Source organism: Typopeltis vanoorti, chromosome 7, assembly GCF_054136105.1.
Source record: "Typopeltis vanoorti isolate ZY-2024b chromosome 7, IOZ_Tvanoo_1.0, whole genome shotgun sequence".
Classification (NCBI taxonomy): domain Eukaryota; kingdom Metazoa; phylum Arthropoda; class Arachnida; order Uropygi; family Thelyphonidae; genus Typopeltis; species Typopeltis vanoorti.
The window spans coordinates 104,199,442-104,222,999 of record NC_143555.1 but is presented as its reverse complement, the minus strand read 5'-3'; the positions used below and the strand labels follow the sequence as shown (position 1 = coordinate 104,222,999).

The window sequence follows — 23,558 nt, the reverse complement described above, 5'->3', positions numbered from 1 at the left end:
GTGCTGCCACCAGTTATTCTAATTAGAAAAACCATATTTATTTTACACATGCCATGTGTAAAATACTATATACTATAAAATACTATACCACCTGAGCATGGCAGTACTTATAATCATTTTGATCAGATGCTCTACAGTTTAATCTGCACTAATCACAAATCTGCATTTACTATTATTACTGATGTTCTCAGTTTAAATATTCATGTTGTATTTTTATCACCTCCCCACACCCCTTAATAACCTGTCACATAAAATACCTAAACAGTTACATAACATTAAAACAAGAAATTTTTTAATGTTGCTTCCACACAGGAAAGGTTTTTCTGTTAACCTAGTACAACTATCGATGAGTTAAGGAATTTTTTTTTCTAATTATCATTAATTTTATATATTCCTGTATTTTTATATCGTTCGAAAGTCCTGCTCTAGAGATCAACCATGGAAAAGTCATTTCGAGTCTTCGATAAGCGAGAGGAACACCAGGAGATAAAATTCAGCTCTCACCTAAAGGCAATCACAAAAATCCATGCCCATGGTGCCATGCGAACTCGCAGCCTGTATATACATTTTTACCTGTATATGAATAAATTTTCATGACTAGAGCTAATGTCGACATAAATTTATTGCCAGCATACTAGTTAACTATATTACACAAAAAGGGGGTGTTATAAATTTTATACAAATTAAATTGTAATACGTTTTTGGCAAAAGTTACAAATTTTCTAAGGACCTAGTTAAGGAATTAATGTCCAGTGTTTACAGAAAACTATGCGGAGAGGCATTTCAATATGGAATATGTCTACGACAAACTGTGATGTAGCTCTCACAACGTCGTACCGTGCTCAGCACCAAGTGATTCAGAGTTCTTGAGGCAAACTGGCCCACTCCTCCTTCAGAGCAAGGATAAGGATTGTTTTCTGAAGAGGAATTTCGAGTAGCAATGCAACTCCCTATTGCGTCCCAAACGTAGTGTATGGGACTGAATACGTTTTGGAGTGTGCTGACCGCTCGATACGGTTAATATCCTCAGTCTCCAGAAGTATCTCCACTGTTCGTGTACGATATGGTATGGCATTGTCATCCATAAAAATAATTTTTCGCCCACAGTCGAACATGACGTTGAAGAACTTCGTTGTAATATTGTTCGCTAGTTATAGCCCTTTTTCCAGCACTTATAGCTCGGTCCGTCCATTGAATATAATCTCTCCTTGCACCGTGACGCCACGATACTATTTGTAAGCCAGATCAAGTGTCATCTAGAATCGTAGGAAAGCCTAAAATGACTCTCATCTGTAAAGAGTACATTAGCCCATTAATGTCTTGTACAATTTTAAAGGATACAACACTAGGGAAAACGTGCTCTACAATTAGCTGTGGATAAAAGGACGCTAACTACAGGCCTTCGAACATACAGGTTTATTTGTTCAGACGTCTTTCCACAATTTGTCTAGATATCTGAAGCCGATTGCAAGCTAACGTACCGTGGTGCGTTGATTACGTTTTGCTGTTATGACCAAATATCTGTTTTCATGCTCCGTGGTAGAGCGATGGCGACCTCTTAGCAAACGTCTGGAACGCATTCCATTAGTTCGAAACCCTGCTCAGAGCCCGGATACAACTCTGTTTGAGATTCCAAACTCTCTGGCAAAGTCAGCAATTCTTCAACCTTCTTCAAGCTTTCCAATAATTCTTCCCCGCATGAAATCATCTAGAATCTAAATGATGTCTTTGAAACATCACAAGACATCCAAGTTTGCAACTTTATTACTTCACGAAAAGCGTTTCGTTCAAACACAATTAGCTTACTGCAGCCTTTTACCTTTAATCCTGTTGAGTTATCCACTTGAGCCCTTTGCACGCGATTCGAAAATTTGAATGTGTAGCCGCTTTCTACTCGAAATCGTCAGTTATACAAATTACCGCAAACTGATTCGTCTGAATTTACGGTTTTAATCTTCAGAAATAGTGTTTGTACTTAGGTTGTGGATACCAGTGTAGTTGCACTATTTACTTTTGAGCAAACATGATCTACATGATTTCTGAAGCAAAGTATGTTATCTAATTGTATCCTAGGTATTTGACTACAGTAACCCTGGAGTGGAGTGCTAAACATGACTACTACTTCACTCTCTGGAAATGCTTGTCTTTCTTGTGACTAGCACTGCCATTCTCTGCGATTCGCCATTTTATGAACCATTGTTCTACAATTCCGAAACTGCGTTTTGCAGTTGATAATCTACATCGGAGGAAACGTACCGTTATTGAACTGAGTAACTGAGTGGGATGTCAGTCACATAAATGGCGAAGAACATGGGTGATATTTATTTTACAAATAAAGTCTAGATCTGTAGGTATAGTGAAGACTACGCTGCTTCTATAGGATGTCAACAAAAGCTTCGGTTTTATTTGTGTAGTGGTAAATCAGACAACGTACACTATGAATTGGTGTGAGATACTGTCTGTGCGATAAGTTTTGCAAATTTTTCACAACTGCTGTTCTGTGTTTAAGGACTTCAGGTTTTTCTCAAATTGTTAATTTCGATAGTTTTTATGCGTGTATGGAACTTCGTTCATAGCTCTGTTGAGCACTTATTGGTGCTCTGGGGGTCAGTGTTCTATAGTATTGGAGCTTGCCTCTGTTCTTTTACCGGATAAAGTTTTTAATCTAGTCCAGGAATCAGTAGTAGTTTGAGCTTGGCACCTCAGTGGTAGCTTTTAATACAGTTGCTATCTGCTTTTAGGCTTTAAACTGACTCGTATTTTCCTTTGAGTCGATGACTGGAACCGGTTCCAATGAATTCGTGTACAGAGATCGTTAGTTTTGCCTAGTTGACGAATGGAAGGCAATCTGTGATATTTTCGTGTTGTAAGTCTAGTTGGTATAAACTGGGTATCGGTCACAAATAAGTGCAAAGGTCGTTCTTGGATCTTATTTCGTACTGATGCGCGATATTTTGTAGTATCGCGACGTCTAGGACATCAGGAAATACTATGACACTGTAGTGGTGCGTTCTAGAGGTCCAATTATCACTGTGTTCCTGGTAGCAGCAAGTCGTTGAGATTTCTATAGTTTCGGTTTATATGCTTGGCATTCAAATCTCTCCTGCTACCCCTGTGCTGCTTGATTTGTATCTAGAATTTCTGTCAGGTCTGTTTCAGTAACTGTGGATTTGGAGAGTTATATGCGGAGTATATTTCCAGGATCTGAATTTGATATTTGTAACACCACCACCACCACCCAACCACCGTGGTCTCTATATTAATCGTGGCGCGACTTACAATTTCACTTCTGATTTACAATGTGTTTGACAAAGATGGCTATAACGACACCCTCTGGGGCTGGGCCTCTCATTGCCTAACATAGTTACTTGGGTGTTGGCTGATCGGAAGTTCGTTTCGTCTACAAGAATTATCTCAGCAAGAGTGTCAGAAATTCTTGGTTCACATATATTGTTTTCCAGACTGTTGGCGTTCCAGAGCAAAATCTGCAAGGAGTCAGGCGTTCGATGAATGCAATAAGGATTCTGTGTCTCACAAGATCGTTTACGGAGACAGGTTTACTTTACTGAACTCGATTAACATCTCGTCCAAAGTGGCAGCTATGTTTACAGCTTTGCTGAATTTGGCTGGATGTTTTTTGGTTTTTGGTTTTCTATTTTGACGATTTCACTTTCGCGCATGAGGCACGTGATTTCTCGGTTTGGGTTATTGTTGGGGAACGATCCCGAACTTGGATGTTGTTGGGTAAGCATTTGCCGCTGATGCCCGTGTTCAATAGTTGGTATTTCTAGCTTGTTTAAACGTGATCTTACGACTTTTGAATGCTGTGACCATTACCAATCATTGCTTCTAGCTCGCAGGGTAACAGGACGAACTCCTTTCTTCTAGTGGTTGGTTTCCATGGCGTTGCAGTTTCAGTGTTGCATATTGGTTCCTTACGTCATTTTGTTTTTCCTGCTGATTTCGCGGAACCACTCGTGTTCTTCAGCTGCTTCTTAGGTAAATTCTGAGTCAGTTTGAGCGTATAAATTCTGGAACTGTGGTTTGTTGACGACGTTTGAGTAGGCGTTGATCTCTCGAACTCGCTCTTTTAAAAGTTCAGAGAACCTTCTAAGCCTCCAAGAATTCATAAAACTTTTGAACTGTGCGAACGCCTGCTCGAACCGTATGCTTTACCACGAGAGTTCATCCATCTGAGGTTGGTAAAAAAACTGCTATATTTTATTTTAAATTTTAAATCTTTACTTCATTTAATATGAAGTAAGAAGCAATTGGGAACAGCAATATGTTCCTTTAAATCTTTTTTTTTTTTTTTTGGCTAGATGAGTGAAGCAAAAGTACTTTTTAAATTCTCCGTTATCTGTAGAAGAAAATAAATGTATGGATGGGATAACATAGGTCTATAAGCTCTGATCATGGCAGGAGGGTAACAGCAATAGTCGAGCCTCCATTAAAACTTCATTGGCTACAGCATTGCCATCCATTACCCTCCTTGGGTACCCATTTTAGTCTCCTCGTACGACATGCATGCGCTATAGTGAGGCGATTTTTAAGTAAAGTCCTCTAAAAATTAGAACGATCCCTAGACCACTCCATAGTAGCCGAAAGATCGTCCAACTCAGAGTTGGCCCACTCACTGACAGGCTTACTCGGTGGTAGGGTGGAAACCCAGCTTATATTACACGGAAAGGCGTCCACCGACAGGACCCTACATGGGTCATGCCGGGAGCAAAATTCCGGAAGAAACCTAAGAGAGCGAAACTCTCGAAACCTGCGTCTCATTTTAGTCGCCTCTTACGACATGCATGGGCTTCAGTGGCGTTATTCTTATCCCGGTCACCACACGGGGTAATACATTAATTAATCTTATTTTAAAATAAAAAGGTGTATTTATAGGTATTTTTTCTGGGAAAACTCCCATGTTACTCCTCTTAAAAACTATTATTTTTACCCTTAATTTAATATCCCCTTAATTTAAATAATGGTTACACCGCCAAAATGAAGCCCATTGGCTCTTTATTTTAAATAATTATTTTTACGGCTATTTTGCCTGCTTTTATTTAGGAGTGCCCCTTTTCTAATGTCATTGGCTTTTTTACTCAAGAATTCTTAGGGCATTGCAGATGTAGTTTAGAGACAATTATATGTGTAGCATAATAGAAGAAAATTCGCACATACCTTTTCTTGGATGTTGTTGCCTGTCTTCTTTCTTACTTCTGCTGTTATTTTGTTGAAAGGGGATTGGGGGAGTTGGCAGTATGAGAAAATTAATTTGAAAAAACCCGGGTTTTTTGTATAATATATACATATATTATTTTAAGTGTGGGCGGAGCTCTTTTTTGTAGGGTGGGAAAGGGGCCGAAATTAGAAACTGTGTTTTAGAGGAAGGAAAAGGGTTTATTGGGCAAAATAGCCGTAAAAATAATAAAGGGTGTATTTATATTACTAATTATATCATTTATTAAGGTGTTGGTTTGTTCAAAATGATTTTAATATAATATTAATAATCAATTATAATTTTATATAAATAACTGAATATATCAACTATTAGTAATGAATTTGTTGTAACCAGTTAAAAATCTGGTTAGTCATAGACACTTCATTTTATATATCACATTATCACATGTTCATGATTATTTTTTCAGAAACGCGTGTTATATCTGAGATTAGTTTGAACGATTGAAATGATTGCTCATTCATACATTAAAATGCGATGTATGATAAGTAATCTCTATTTTTGATAGTGCGCAACAACAGGAAGATCTAAGTGCCTCCTCTTGAGCCGTCTATTAACTGAATCTACGCATGCGCAATAATCGAATCTGTATCTTTATTTTTTCCTTTAAAAACTAAATGTGTTATGAATATATGAGTTTTTTTTTTTCGTTTCATCGTTGATAATTTATTACTAATTTACAAAGCAATGTTTTAGATCTCTATGCGATCGACAGCTTTATAAACAAACAATTAGTAGGATAATATTATGTCTAAACACGTGTGATAGGAAACTAAACAAAAATTGGAATATCAGTTCAACGAACGAACAAACAAACAAAAACACAACACGTACTATATTTGTACTGATTTAAAGCATTAACACTCTTTAAAATTCAGCGAATATCAAAAAATTCGCCACTTGGCAAATACTGATTCATGAATTACATTTTTGAACAGTGTTCCTTGATAACTGAATTCCAAACCTATAAATTGAATGCGTGAAAAGGAAGGCGTACTGAAAAGGAAAAATGTAACTAAATGTTATATTAAATTGTTAATTCTAAATTTCTAATTTTATTTTTAGTAGCTATTTAAAACAGAAGTTATTATTATTATTTTATTTATTTTATTTTTTTTTACATTCCACACCTATTTGCTCTGTGTTCAGTATAGCTGTCCTGCCATGGATATATCTGATATCTTAATGGATATCATTTGTCCCTTTGTGAAGGACTTTTCAAAAATATCTTCTTAGATAATACAGCATCTGATTTTTACGGTAGAATTTTATTAAATCTGTCCAATCTTCCAATCGACTTCAACAACCATTCTTATATAATACATTACTGCAAGCGACTTTCACAGTGTTATCTATATTAACTAAATGTATTAATGTATGTTAAATGTAAAAATTCATAAATGTATTAAATTATATTATCTATAATAACTAAATGCAACAGCAAATGAAAGTTTAGGAAAGACCAAAAAATTCAATAAAAAGAAAAAACTGAAGATCTGGGATGATACAATCAAATAAATAATCAAAAAGAAAAAAGAAGCCTATCACAAATGGTTAAGCAGTAAAAGATTAGAAGATGAAATAGAATATAAAAGAATAAGAGCCATAGCTAAAAGAGGAGTCAGAAAAAGACATAGAGAACCATGGAACAAATATGTATCTAATTTAGAACATGATTTATATAAAATAAGACCCAATGTATATAAGATTTTGAAACACTTAAATGCAGATACCAAAGAAAACATAAAATTAAACACCGAATTGAAATTAGAAGAATTTCTAAATTACTACACAGAATTGTGGACAGACAGATATTTTAAAAAAGACAACTGGCAAACAATTAACGAAAATGAAAAGGGAATAACTAAAGAAGAATTAGAAATCAGCCTGAAAGAAACAAGAAACGGAAAATCACCTGGAGAAGATAAGCTAGGTTCAGAACTATATAAATACGTAGGAACAAGATTCAAAGAAAGACTCTTATTATTTTAAAATAAAATTTACTCAATTGGTATCCCCCCAATAGAATGGAAAAAAGCAATTGTGATTCCTATCCTTAAAAATGCTAATAGAGATGACCCTAAAAACTATAGAGGTATCCGTATACTAAATTCCTGTTACAAAATATATAGAAGAATCTTAAATAGAAAACTAAAGAAATATTCCGAAACCTTTATTTTAGAAGTACAGAATGGATTAAGAAAAGGACGATCATGTATAGACCCAGCCTTTTGCCTAAAATTAATAATAGAGAAAAGAAGAGAATATAATTTAGAAACACATATTGCATTTATTGATTTTGAAAAAGCATTTGACAAAGTTAAAAGAAACATATTATTTAACAAATTAAAAGAAAGACAAATACCAAATAATATTCTAAAAGCTATCACAATATATATGAAAATAATCAAATACAAATAAGATTAAATCACGAGCTATCATATACGAGAGAGATAAACCAAGAGGTCCGACAGGGATGTCCCCTCTCAGCAACTCTTTTTAATATCTACTTAAATGAAATAATAATAAAATGGAATAAACATTTACATCAAGGAATTAAACTTTCTCCTACAGTGAACTGAAACACCCTCCATTTTGCCGACGACCAAATAATAATTACAAATTCTGAAAATAACTTACAGAAAGCCATTTTAGATCTAAATGAGATAGCCAAAGATTATGGTAAGATAATATCAACAGAAAAATCAAAAACTATGGACAAGAACCAACAAGAACTAAAATAGTATTAGATAACAAGATCTTAGAACAGGTGAATTCATTTAACTACCTAGGATATATGATCACATATGAAAATGAAAAAGATAAAAACGTAAAAATTGAAAAAATTGAAAAAAATAAAGGTGTAATTAACTCTATATTTAAACCAAACCTAGTTCAAAAACAAACCAGGCTAAAAGTATACAATACATTAGCCCTACCGGTCTTAATGTATGGAAGCGAAATCTGGACAATAAAACAAAAAGACAAACAAAGATTAATAACAGCAGAAATGAAGTTTATGAGAAAAACTGCAAAGTATACCCTATTTGATCACAAAAGAAACGAAGATATTATGAAAGAATTAAACCAAGAACCAGTAATAGAAAAAATTAAAAAATATAAACATAAATGGATGGAACACGTTCAAAGAATGAAAACAGAAAGATTACCAAAACAAGCCTTGAAATACAAGCCATTAGGAAAAAGAAAACCAGGACGTCCTCTTAAACGATTCAACGATGACTTCTAAGGCGGCCGGAACAGGCCATGCTAGGCCTAAATCCTTGATTCGCACGATGACGATGACGATGATGATGATGATGATCTATATTAACAGTTTCTTTGTAAAATGACTGTTACTTCCAAAAAGTATTTATATAATATATAAAATTATATAAATATATATATATATTATATGTTGTATATAATTATAATATAATATATAATATAATATTATATATATTTATTTATTTACTTAAAAACAGCATTTTATCGTAAAAGGCTATTCTTATTACTCTGGCATAATATTTGTTAATGTTTTGTATCGGACCAATGAGGGCATGTTGCTCTTTAGGATTCTGTTTATTCTGATATCTACCACGTTTTGTTTCCTTGCTTCGAATTTTACACTACTGATATTAAAAGAAATTAATTTAAAAATGAAAAGAATGTCAATGTAGCGGCATATTGTAATGTAGCATGGTAATTTTGGAAATACATAATGCAAAGATTATGTTTGTATTGATCACGAAATTCTTATGCTCAAAATATTTTGAGCCTAAGATTAATTACATGAATTAATACAATAAAACATATAAAACTCGGTTTTAATTGCTCGGAGATTTTTTACAGAGATAATATATAGCCCACTAGTATCGCCGATTTGACTGTTGGCTTCGTCTGGGCATACCAAAAGTAACAAAACATCTTAAAACAAATTATTTTAGAACATGAAATTAATATTTGATTGCTCTAAAACATGCCTGAAAAATTATTTATTTATTATTTTTTGGGTGGAGATGGACTGAATCATTGACTCTTATCCCTTCATCTGATTGAAGAATCAGATTGAGCTAAAAGCTCTAGTCATGGCTGGGTAACGGCAATAGCTGAATCTCAGTTAAAAGTTCATTGGCTACAGCATTGCCATCAGTTACCCTGGGTTCAATTCAAATATATATATATATATATCAGGGGCGAATATTCCGGGTGTGCTAGGTGTGCGGTGCTCATTCACGAAATATCAGTATCACCGATATTATATTTTTGCATTTATTCTCGTTAAAGACACCCCCAATTATTTGCAGACTTCGTGCGATTCCTAAAATTGAACACAATATACTAATGCTTCATTGTCCTCTTCACGAGGATAACAGCAGCATGAGTGCTTCATAAAGAGGGCACTTTTCAATGCGTAAACATTGCGTCACATTCGCGTTAATAGCCCGGGTGTGCTTTCAAAATGCATACACCTTTGGGCCCTTCGAAAAGATGTAAAGAGAGTGCAGCGGTTCAAATTCTTAGTGTTTTAGTATTTTAAACCGCTGAGAAAGCGAGGCTGGGTGAGCTAACATTTTGAGCTCACCTAGCTGCTGTGATTAGTTATTGTGTCAACCAATCCAATTGAATGTTGCCACTTGTCATGAGTTGAGCGCTTTCTGTATCGGATGGCTGTATTATAAACAGTTGTTATACATGTTTTCTGGAACTGAAAATTTGAAAGTGGATATTAGGAGAAAAATGCTAATTGTTTTTTCTTTTGTTTGTGCAGTATAGCATCCGTTGAGGTTGCAAAGGTTTTTAACAGTATAGAGACATTTGTATTCTAGTCTTTGGAAACAACAGACAGTAAAAAATATCTATTCCTGAATAAAAATAAATATTCTGGGTATTATAAGACGTTGTTGATCTACAACAAAATACCAGCATATATGAGATTGATAAGACAGAAGAACCGCTGATACTAAAAAAATAAAATAAAAATAAATAATAATAAAAAAAAACTAATGAATTTAGGATTCCCGAAAGTGTGGATAATTCCGATAATGATCGGATGTTATGTACACTGAGTCTTAATAAAGGAAAGAAAATTCTTGGAAAATGGAGCGAAATATATACAAACCAGAAAAATACACATAACATATGCACCAAATTTTACGAGATGATTTGCTGCTCTATCAAACCATATTTATTGCTGATATACTCTCTTCATATTTTTTTTAAATTATGCCATCATAAATTCACTTATTTGTTTAGACTTTATAGGAACGTGCTATTCACTCTACCCAACAACTTATAGGACACACATATCAAAAATGATAATTATTAATAATTCGTTTACCATTAATGAAAGTGTTTCTACTCACACTTATTCTTTCCTATTCTTACATGTCATATAAATGATGGTTCACATATTTTCATCTTTGAGTATTTCAAATATAGCATTCACCTTCATTGTTGTTTTCTAATAAATTCTCAAACAAACCGATTGTTCCCCCACTCTATGCAGAAGCATTCAAAGTTTTTCTGCAATTAATTGCATTGGACCAATTAAGATGAGCGGTGACGTGCTATGCCCTCTCAAAACTTTCATACATCGATAAAAATGCAATCGCACAGGTCATGGGCTTCCACAGGGGGGACAGTGTACTTCCCCAGGGATAAAGTAAAAAATTCCAAAAATTATAATCGTAAAAGGGATTGCGATATGTAATCTTACACCCTCTACCTTGGGATGCTTTGTCTGTCTTAAAATTTTATTATGGGTTGGCCTGTTTCGGCCCACAGCGGGGTAGCCATAGAACGTGTTTTATTGCTGCAATAAAACACGTGTTCCTGTTTTTGGTTCATCTTTTTTTGATTTGTGAAAAAAATGTTCATTACTGTTATGAACAGCGACCGATTCGTTTTCCCTCTGTGTCTAGTAAGTCACTGAGTGAAGTGTGAATTGTAATTTTATAGTGAAACAAATTTAAACAGAAAAATACAGTTTTAAAAGGTAAGTGTATGTAATTTAATATTTTTTTAGTTGTTAGTTTTATGATTTTTTTTTGCTTTTAAACTGAAATAATTTAATTTATGACTAATTAATTAGTTGATTTTTAATAAAATATTTTTAATATTTTTTAGTTGTTAGTTTTATGATTTTTTTGCTTTTAAACTGAAATAATTTAATTTATGACTAATTAATTAGTTGATTTTTAATAAAATATGCCGGTCAATTTTTTTATAAATGAAATTGTGCTAAAAACCAAGAATTAAAGATCATCAAAATCGATGTAAAATGAAAATAATGTATTTATAGTTTACATAGACAAATAATTACATCAATAATGCTAAAAGACGTTTATTGATGTAATAATTTAATTAAATCAATAATATAAAAATTTATTGATCTAATTATTTGTCTCCAAGCTTCCCCCCCCCACACCCATGCATACGGTCAAATTGATGTAAAATTTGTAACCATAACATCATTGGCCAGAAGGGTGAAGCAAAATGCTTTTTTTTATTTATTTATTCCCCGTTGTCTGATAGGGAAGAATAAGAGGAAAATTTATATGAGCTGTAAGCTCGCTCTGGGGAGGGGGGGGGGGGTGCACGGAGATTACTTGTCGTTGCTAGTATTTAGAATGGCTTTTGGCCTCTTGTATTTGAAGAGGTCAGCTTTGTTATAGCTTGCAGCATGTTTAACTAGTTCGTTCGGGGAGGGCTGTAGAGATCTTCAAGAAGAATCTTGCCGCTGTAGTTTGCAGGAAGGAGGGATATTTGTATCCCTATGCATTTGGACGTTTCTTGCAAACCATGGTGCTTCTCGGATCATGCGCAAAACACTTGTTTTGCACTCTCTTTAGCTTGAGGATGCTGGTGTTGGATGTGTGGCTCCAGGCTGGAGATGCATATGTAACAATGGGGCGGATCGTCAGCTGGTAGATGAATACTTTGATTCTGGTATTTAGCTTGCTGTTCCTGTTTATTAGAGGGGAAGGTCATAGCATTAGATGATGCCTTAGCGCCTCATGCGCTAAGCCATATTATATTATTTATATCCTTATAAGGACTGGCTAAAAGGGGATAAGCAAGAATGCTTTCATCTTCCCCGTTATCTATAGAAGACAGTGCAGGGGTAAGGTATTATTGAGCTATTAAAGCTCTGATCATGGCAGGAGGTAACAACAATAGCCGAGCCTCAGTTAGAACTTCATTGGCTACAGCATTGCCATCCATTACCCTCCCAGGGTTTCATCCGTCCTATATTATTTGTATATAAATATATAAATATATATTGACAATTGACATTTATTCTTTAAGGGTGAAGCAAAATGCTTTTCATATTCCCCACTATCTGTTGTGGTTACAGTGAGGGTAAAATTTACGAGCAGTTTGTTCGCTCTGAATGGGCATGGAGATTATGCATCGTTATAGGAGGCTAATATAGTTTTTGGGCTTCTATATTTGAATATGTCCGTTGGCTCGTATGCTGCAGCTTGTTGTACCAAATCGTTGGGATGTGTGGACGTCTTTAGAAAAAACTTGGAAGCTAAGGATTGTAGATAAGAGAGAATATAGGGAATATTTGTGTCTCTGTGGAGTTGGCTGTTTCTAACATACCACGGGGCGTTCAGAATCATTCTCAAGCACTTGTTCTGCACTTGCTGTATTTTGATAATGTTAGTATTAGAGGTGTGGCTCCAGGTCGGAGAGGCATAGGTGATTATAGAACGAATTGTCATCTGGTATAGTTGCAATTTGAATCTGTTGCTGAGTTTGCTATTTCTATTAATTAGCGGGTAGATCTCAGCTATGGCTTTAGATGCTTTTGCGCATGCAGACTTGATATGTTGGTTGAAAGATAGCTTTTTGTCGAGAATCACGCACCAGGTAATTTGTTTCTTTCTGCCAGGGAATTTTAGTATTGAATAGTAACACATCTCCTGCAGGAGACATTGGCCTTTTTGAGAAAAGAACCGCTGAGCTTTTCAGGGGGTTGACATCCAATCTCCACTTGGAGAACTAACCCTCCAGCTTTAGAAGGTTTTCTTGAACCTTTCTGGTAACGACGTGGGGTCTGAGAGATCTGGTTAGTATTGCCGTATCGTCCGCATACAGAGCTAAAATGGAAGTCATCGGATTGTGTGGGATGTCTGACATGTATACAGAAAACAGCAATGGAGCCAGTAGAGATCCCTGCAGCACTCCAGGGATTAATTTTATTAATTATTTTAACTTGCAGGAGTCCAAAATGCCAGATTTTGTCAAATGCTTTGGATAGGTCTAGGAATACAGCTCCTGTGCACTGGCGCCAGTTGTAGCTGGTGGTGATATATTCCACAATTCTGTGGATTTGCTGGGTAGTACTATAGTGTTGTCGAAAACCAAACTATTCTTTAGGGAGGATGTTTAGGTCGTTTACTGAGGTTTGGAGTCGTGAGAGGATGACCTTCTCGGCAACCTTACCCAGATTGGAGATGAGACTGATTGGACATAAATATATATCCTTAGTCCTTATAAGGACTGGCTTAAAGGGGCGAAGCAAGAATGCTTTTCATCTTCCCCGTTATCTGTAGAGGACAGTGTAGGGATAAGGTGTTATTGAGCTATTAAAGCTCTGATCATGGCAGGAGGGTAACAGCAATAGCCGAGCCTTAGTTAGAACTTCATTAGCTACAGCAAGTAGCTAATGAAGGATGGTTACTTGTCTAACGGGTTTGGATGGTTACTTGTCTTGGTAAAGAACTTCTCAGCTAGATTTATGAGAAAGGAAGAGATATAAGGGATATTAACTTCTCTATGGATCTGGGTGTTTCTTATGAACCAGAGGGCATCCAGAATCATCATCAGGCACTTATTCTGTAATCTCTGAAGTTTTAGAATGTTAGAATTTGCGGTATGGCTCCAAGCTGGGGATGCGTAAGTGATAACCGGTCTAATTACCATCTTGTAAATTGTTAATTTTGTTTGCATGTCCAGTTTACTTTGTCTGTTGATCATAGGGTAATATATATATTCTTATAGTTCTTATAAGAACTGGGCGACGGACTGAGTCCTTGACTCTTTATCCCGTCATCTGAATGAAGAAAATCTGTGTGGATGGAGTGTTATTGAGCTAAAAAGCCCCAGTCATGACTGGGTAACGGCAATAGCCGAGCCTCAGTTAAAGCTTCATTGACTACATCATTGCCATTTGTTACCCTGGAAATCCTAAAAAGGACTTTTTATCTCGTAATATATATATATCCTTATCCTTATAAGGACTGGCTTAGAGGGGCGAAGCAAGAATGCTTTTCATCTTCCCCGTTATCTGTAGAGGACAGTGTAGGGATAAGGTGTTATTGAGCAATTAAAGCTCTGATCATGGCAGGAGGGTAACAGCAATAGCCGAGCCTCAGTTGGAGCTTCACTGGCTACAGCATTGCCATCCATTACCCTCCAAGGGTAATGGATGGCAATGCTGTAGCCAGTGAAGATAACAAGTGAAGATAGCCAGTGAAGATAACAAGTTCAAAATCATTTTATATAAAATATATATTAATTTCGGAAAGGTGTCGTTTGTTTTAGATAATAAAACAACAATAAAAAGAATATTTTATTGAATTAAAAATGAATTTAATATTTTAATATACTTCTTCTTATTGTGCTATCTTCTATCGAAGGTCAGCGACCATCTTGGCGAACAAACTGCGGTCTTGTGCTAATCTGAGCAGTTGTGCACTGCTCTTTCCTGTCCACGTCTTGATGTTGTCAAACCATGATATTCTTTTTCTTCCTCTAGTTCCTTTGCCATCAATTCTTCCTACCAAAATAGTTTGTAGAAGTTGGTATTTGCTGTTTCTCATGATGTGGCCAAGATATGATGTTTTTCGTTTCTTGATTATTTGTACAAAATGTTTAGCTTTGCCAATGGATTTTAAGACCTCTTCATTGGTAATTTTTTCTGTCCATGATATCTTTAGCATTCTTCTGTATAGCCACATCTCAAAGGCTTCGATTTTCTTGATGGTTGTCACCTTCAATGTCCATGTTTCAACTCCATAGAGCAGAATAGACCACACGTAACATTTCAGCATTCGGCATCTGACTTCCATGTTTAGGTCTTTATTGCAGAATAGTGTTCTCATTTTCATGAAGGACTGCCGTGCAACTTCAATCCTTGTCTTTATATCTATTTCTGGATCCCACCGTTCATTACGCCAACAACCAAGATATTTATATCTTGACACTTGATCAATATTTTTCCCATTGAGTGTCAGTTTCATTGATGAGGCTGGATGTTTGCTGATGATCATGTATTTTGTCTTGTTGATGTTTATATTTATTCCCATTCTTTGGCTTTCTATGTATACTCTGTCAATGAGTTTTTGGAGATCCATAATGTTATCTGCAATTAGCACGGTGTCATCTGCATATCTTAGGTTGTTAACAATCTTTCCATTTATTGTGATTCCCTCTGGACATTCTTCCAATGCTTTTTAAAAGATTACCTCTGCGTATATGTTGAACAGGAGTGGTGAGAGCACACATCCTTGTCTCACTCCTCTTTTGATGTTAATATCGCTGGTGGTAATGTTGTCTAATTGAACGGTAGCTGACTGATTCCAATACAGATTTGTTATTAGTCTTATGTCTTGTTCGTCTAGCCTTATTTGTTGAAGGATTTCTATTAAGTTGGTGTGTCTGACTTTGTCGAATGCTTTTTCAAAATCTATGAAACACATAAAGACAGATTTCTGTTTTTCTATGCATTTTTGTATCAATATTTGGGTACAGAAAAGGGCCTCTCTAGTACCAAAACCATTTCGAAAGCCGAATTGTGTTTCACTTAGAGTTTCTTCACTTTTTCTATAAATGCGATTCTGAATTACTTTCAAAAATATTTTTAATGTTTGGCTAATTAGACTAATAAGTCGGAAGTCACCACAGGAATTCGCATTGGGTTTCTTTGGGATAGTGATAAATGTAGATTTGAGCCAATCTGATGGAAATTCATCACTTTCATATATTTCATTAAATAGTTTTTCAAGAAGTTTGATGTTATCTGGTTCTATTAATTTTAAAAATTCTGTTTGCACACCATCTGGTCCACTGGCTTTTCCTGTTTTACTTGTTCGTATAGCATTCTCTATTTCGCATTTCATGATTGCTGGTCCTTGAATGTTATCTTTTATATTTATAGGCTTCTGTCTAGTATCATTGAAAGTTCTGTTACATATTTTATCCAAATCTGTGCTTTATTCTCTTCTAGAACTATTTTTCCATTTTCGTCTCTTAGAGACACTATTTGCTTTTTCCTGTTTTCTGGAAATTTCTTTGATTTTCTTATACAGATTGAAATTATCATGTTTCTTCTGAAGCAGTTCAATTTCAGTACATAAATTTTTCATCCAAATTTCCTTGGCTTCTTTTATTTTTTCTTGATGATGTTATGTGTTTCTGTATACCTGGCTAGGTCTTTGTTTTTGTACATTCTTCTTGTATCAATAAGAGAAAGAATCTCATCTGTCATCCATTCCTGTTGTTTTATATTATTCACATAACCTACTTCTTCAATACTTGTTGTTACGATGGCATTCTTTAAGCTATTCCATAGAGATTCCACACTTTTATTTTCTTCTAAGTTAATCTGTTGTAATCGCAGGTTAAGCTGTGTCTTGGCACTTTTATTTATGTTCGGGTCTTTCAGTTTTTCTACATCAATTTTCTTTTTCTGCTTTTATGATTTTTTTTAGCTGATTTTAATCTAAGACGTACTTCTGCAACTATGGGATTGTGGTCTGATGAGATATCTGCTCCAGGATAAGTCTTTGCACTCTTTATACTACTGTGGAATCTTTTATTTATCAGTACATAATCAATTTGATTTCGGACAATGTTATGTTGGTTATCTTGAGGCGATTTCCAAGTGTACAGTCTTCTGGGTGGAAGTTTAAACCAGGTATTTGCTATTGTTAGATCTTCTTCCTGACAGAACTGGACTAGGCGATCTTCTCTGTCATTTCTGGTGCCTAAGCCATGTTCGCCAACAATTTCTCCATCACCCCCTCTTCCTACTTTTGCATTGAAGTCACCCATCACTATGTTTATATCATGTTTCTTTGTTAGGTTTTTAATCTCTTTTAGGTGTTCATAAAACTCTTCAACATCTTCTTCACTTTTGTCAACTGTGGGTGCATAAGCTTGGATGATATTTATGTTAACGGGGTTTCCCTTAAGTTGTAACAGCATTATCCTTTCAGAAAATGGAATCCAATTTAGTACTGATTTATTGATTTCTTCATCTACTATTACAGCTACACCATGTCGATGTTTGTTCTCATCATTCCCAGAGTAATACATTGTTGTATTATCTTGTTGACACTTTCCAGATCCTGGCCATCTTGTCTCACAAATTCCCAAAATCCGGATGCGTTAGGATTACTAATCCGGATGGATTAGTATATTAAATATACTAAATTTCATTAAATATATGTATTTTATTATTAGCATGCTTTGTAAATGAAATCATTAACGCAGTCTTATGACGTTTTCAGCTTCACACATCAGAGAATCACACAGGAGGCATCCGTCGCAGACAGATCAACGACAACAGGTATATATTATTATTATTATAAAACTAGGCTTTTTAATGAAATTATTATGAAATGAAAGGAATTAAACAGTGTTTTATATATTTTATAGTTATTGTTCAACTATGAATTGTCATTATTCAATTATACTGCATACATGTTTCGTGTGTGTTCGGGCTTATAACAGGAGTTTCGAAGTACTCTTCTGATACATTTTAATACATTTGTGATTTAATTTGAATTAAATTTTATTAAATTTAAATTTATTAATATTTTAACTTTATAAGTTATTCTTCAAGGTTTTCGTTAAAAAATCCATTTGATCTCTGAAGAGCCACATGCAGCTCGAAAAAATTATCACTCGTGTACTTTCCACTATATTATTAGAGCGATGATACAAAACTAATTGCATATGTAGGTTGCTTACAAACCTACATATGCATTATTGTGAATTATTATTGTGAACTACTGCTCAGATCCAAGATGGGTTCAAAGAAGGTTCTGAGGCCAAACGATAAAAATAAAATAAAATAATAAATAAAACTGGAAAAATAAAATGATAAAAGTAACAAATAATTAAAAATGAAAGAAATGAAATAATAGAAATAATAAACAATTAAAAAACAAAATATTAAAAAAATAAATTAAATAATGAAAATAATAGATAAATAAATAAATAAATATGGAAATAAAATAATAAATAAATAAATAAATATGGAAAATAAAATAATAAAAGTAACAAATAATTAAAAATGAAATAAATAAAATAATAGAAATAATAAATAAAAATAATAAAATAAATAAAAATAATAAAATAAATAAAAATAATAAAATAATAAATAAAATTTAAAAAAAAGTTTTTATAATGCACATCAAAGTTTGTTTTGTGGCCAAAGGGAACCAAAACTCAGAGTTACATCGCTTCGTGGCGATAATAAAAACCAGTAATCTTGAATTGGTTGTTTTTCCCTGTTTGAGTTCCCAACGGCACAGTGGGCCTTAAATGTAAATCATTTGTTGGTATTCCTCATATTCATATATGACACAGAAAAGTTACTCTAGTCGGCAACTAGAATCAAATCCATAACGGCCTTTTGTCTGGCTGTCTAACATTACAAAAGCAGGAGCGTTATCACAATGCTAATGCGGAGCCTGTGTAGCTCAAATTAACGATGATGTTCTTTGGTTGAAAAGATCAAGGTTGGAAAACCTTCCTGGACGACACCTTATTTAGCATCTTAGACGATTCCCATCTAGAAATCGAAGAATCTCATCATTGGAAAACACATTAAAAAATTGGTGTTCCATAATTTTGCTAGGTTAGTAAAAATGTCAATGTTTATTAGTTAGCCATCGAGACTTTTTCCTAAATGCATTTTCGTAAATGTTAATCCGTAGATTGTGCATAAATATTTATTATTATTGTTTTTGTTGTTGTTTTGAAAAAGTTCTCGATCATAACACCCATAATGGAATTTCAGTCTGTAACATGAAGAAAGACGTGTTCACTGATTGGCTGACTTAAACACGTGACCGAAAATTTTAAATTGTATATACCAATATAAGCACTTACAAATAATAATAAATAAATAAATAAATGGAAATATTTAAAAATAATTACTTTACACCCATTTAAAGTATCATAAAAAAAAGAAAGAAAGAGATATTAATAAATAAATCAAAAATAAAAAAATATAATTGAAACAAGAAAGCAAATGTCCATTTTACAAAATTAAAACGTACAGGTCACAAAATGTTACAGAATTCTGCATACTCTCATTGGACACTAGAAACATTTAAAAAAGATTTTTTTTTCCTTTGAAGGAGTCTTAAATACACTCGGATAGGTTCTTGAGTCAAGAAAAGATATGTTTCTTTTGCAACCAGAATATTTTCCCAAGCCATCATGTTTTCCAACAATTATTAGTAAGTACAGTGAAAATTTCAAGCCTAAATCAACAACAAATGAAAACAGGATATAAAAAAACGTATATCTATCATGTATATCTGTTATGATAGTTATAATTTCTTTTTATTATAGTTTTCGTGCTGTTAAATTAAATTAGACCAGCGATTTTCAACCTGTTTGCCGCTAGAGTTTGGGACAGAGTTGAAAAGCAGCGAGAGAGAGAGAGAGAGAAAAAAAAATGAATGAAACAAATCATTGAAGTGAATTTCAGAAGCTTATATTTTTCACAAAAGACCGATAAGAATGAAAACAATAACAGTTTAATAAAAATAATAATATAATGACATTCCGAGAACTTCCCTGTTCTTCCGTCCCTATTGTTCTCAATCCCAAAATACCTCTGCACTATGCTTTTATTAACCTACCTTTTACCCTTTTTAAGCCGCCGGTGTCAATCTTCTGTCAGTTATTGTTCGGATCGGGTGTGTTATTACATGTCGGTTTGCGCTAATGCATTTCTGTTTGTTACTGCTATTTCATTTTAATTATTTTCTGATTTCTGAAAGTAGAGTTGGAACATTTGGATATTCTTTTCGCTTCATTGACTCCAAGATATTTGTAAACGTTCTTTGTTCCCGTATGAAGCTGATATCCAAATATCCTACCAGCACTTGGGTTTTATGAAGTTCCAAACAATCGATCTCTTCTCACTAATCTGTCGGTTAACGATCATATTTTCGACTATAAAAATGTCTATGAAAAGACTACCACAATCAGAGTAAACAGGATTTTCGTAGAAATCTATTAGTTATACGCTAAGGAGATCATGGCTACCCTTTGAGTCACCTCTAATTCTCTTTGTCTTAGGCCCTTTAAAACGGTTTTTATGAACGTCATCTTCTAGGATGAGGACCTCGTTACAGAGGTAGTGGAGCCAGTTGACATGAATAATATCGGCTAGTATAAGTGAACTTCTATAGAATTTATTATTATTATTATTATTATTATTATTATTATTATTATTATTATTATTATTATTATTATTATATGAGAACCTCCATGAAGTTCGAAGAAGTCCCAGTCTATCCACGCAGTTTATCATACCACTTCTTGAACCCATTAACAGAATTAGCAGCACTCACAACTGACTCTTGTAACCCATTACACTCATTCGCCACTCTCCAAGCAAAAAATCTAGTCCTCACACTCCCTACTGACCACACTTTTATTCAACTTCCATGGATGATCCCTTATTCTGGTCCCTGTAGCCAAGTGCTGAAATATTTCCCATGCATCTATCCTATAAAATCTTTTATGCAACTTAAGTGTTTCTATCATATCCCCTATTTTTCTCCTATCAACCAACTTCTGCAATCCACACACCTTCACTCTATCCTAAGTATTACTCTACCTAATTTCGCATCATCAGCAAACAACTGCATATTTCCTTTCGGGTTGTTTCCTATATCATTTATGTACAGATTAAACAGCAATGGTCCCATGAACCTTGTGGCACACCACTAGTCACTTATCCACTTAACCAAAATCTTTATTTTTGGTTAAGTGGATAAGACGTCCGTAAACGCCGTATGGTCACTGCCGTACCTCACTGGGTTTTGGGAGTGATGCTTTCTGCTGGAAGAAGTGGTAGGGTTGCAGATGTGCCCTTTCCAAACCAAGTTAGTAGGACAATCACAAACATTCATGCCCTGGCGGGATTCGAACCAGCAGCCTCTTGGTTGGAGAGCGGATACGCTAATCATTCGGCCAACCAGGCAATGAAGTAATGTTATAAAAGAAAGTGCAGAGAACGTTCTGTTTTTATCTGGTGGAAACTAACCCTTTTGTGTAAGAACTGACTTCTCAGATCATCCAAGCGCATTGTTAAAATTATTTTTCTTGTTATGAGTGGAACGAGTAGAATCGCTGTCGTTTCTCAGTAGGCGTAGGAATTTGACAAGAGAGCAGTAATTTTGCTTTCCTATTCTACTATATTCAAAATTTGTGTTGTATGTTCAAAATTTTTATCCAAAACTGTTACTTACCGCTTAAACTAAGTGCTCATGTGTTACATGCAGATTATCCAGAATGAATAATCCACCAACTATGAGGAGGATTGGAATCCTATCAAGGAGTAATAGCATTTTTAAGAACATATCAACGGGAGATGAAGCTAGACCCTCTCATAAGGATTTTTACATCCCTCAAAACAGACAAACCGACCGAAGAACACACAATTAACAGACAAGTTTCCACTGCTTCATTGAGAGCGTTAAGCGTGGGCAGCACTCTGTTGGTAATACACATAATAACATCTTATAGATGAAGATATTTATGTCTACACTAAGAATGACAACTGACGAATATTTATTTTCTCAACATCTCTCTCTTTTTCTACGCGTAGATTACAGCATTCCTCCCCGTCGTTCCCCTAAAGCGTTCCTTACTAGATGACGTCAGCATGATAGAGGTTTGTAGTTCCAATCAAAGTTTTGAACAGATCGAAATTGGTATGAATGCCGATCTGCAAATGGTCGAAATACATCCAGAAACTTGGGTTTTTGCCACGAGATGTCGCTCTCCTGGTAAACCATGCAGAGGTTTTGCTGGTAAGTACAACAATAGCTTAATATTTTCTTAAAAGGTTGAATAAATACAGGGTGTCCCAAAATTCACGCAAGAAGTAATTTTGATAGAAAACACAGGTTTTTAATTAAAAATTGTAATTTCTTATTGATTTATAAAGTATACAGTATAGGGTTATGCATGGAATAGCATATCTGGTAAATGGCCTCCACGGCTTTGCTGGCACATACGCACTCTTTTGTCGAAATTTTCCATGACCGTTTTGCATAAATATGGCTGAATTTCGTTGATACAGCGCTCAATTTCCTCCTTCAAGGCGTGGGTGGTCGTGGGCTTGTTGGCATAAACCTTAGACTTCAAAAAACCCCAAAGAAAAAAGTCCAACGGCATTAAGTCACATGATCTGGGCGGCCAATTCTGATCACCAAAACGGAAAATTACACGACCAGGAAATGACTCATGCAGTAATTGAATTGTTTCTCGGGCTGTATGGCATGTGGCACCGTCTTGTTGAAACCACATGTCGTCCACATCCACATCTTGCAATTCAGGCACAAAAAACTGGATTATCATGTCGCGATAGCGAGCCCCATTAACTGTTATTGCCTTACCAGCCGCATTTTCGAAGAAGAATGGACCGATGATGCCTCCAGCCCTAAATCCGCACCAAACTGTGACACGTTGTGGATGCATTTGTTTCTCAACAATCACTCGTGGATTTTTCTGAACCCCAAATGCGACAATTTTGTCGATTAACGAAGCCATCAAGATGAAAATGAGCCTCATCGCGGAAGATGATTTTGTCCGAAAAATAAGCATTCCCTTGTTGTTCCATAATCCATTCAACGAACTCTCTTCGCTGTGTGTGTGTGTGTGTGTGTGTGTGTGTGTGTGTGTGTGTGTGTGTGTGTGTGTGTGTGTGTGTGTGTGTGTGTGTGTGTGTGTGTGTGTGTGTGTGTGTGTGTGGTCATTTTTAATAACCCTGAACTGTCAGCTGTCACGCTGTCTTTTTTTTCTCGTTGGCAACACTTTACCGCACAAATGGCGCTAAATTTAAATCTTGCGTGAATTTTGGGACGCCATGTATATTTTTAAAATATCTAGAATTTTTCTTATAGTTTGGAGAGTGTTTTAAAAATAATAATCAATATTTATTATTATACAATTTTTTCTTATAGAAGTTGGAATTCTTATTACTGCAGTTCTTTTATTCATATCATCTCACACCCAAATTATCTGTATTTTTCCGTATAAGATGATACTT

The 23,558-nt window shown here is 34.8% G+C and overlaps 1 protein-coding gene across 2 annotated transcripts in view; it reads left to right on the top strand.

Annotated features, from left to right (window-relative positions):
- LOC150104929 (uncharacterized) overlaps positions 1-23,558 on the top strand; it is a 41,718-nt gene that overhangs the window by 7,639 nt on the left and 10,521 nt on the right. For both annotated transcript variants that reach the window (XM_090396212.1, XM_090396211.1), the window contains exons 2-3: positions 17,764-17,822; positions 22,113-22,317. In XM_090396212.1, coding sequence (XP_090252338.1) covers positions 17,764-17,822; positions 22,113-22,317 — 264 coding nt within the window. The remainder of the gene's footprint in view (positions 1-17,763; positions 17,823-22,112; positions 22,318-23,558) is intronic.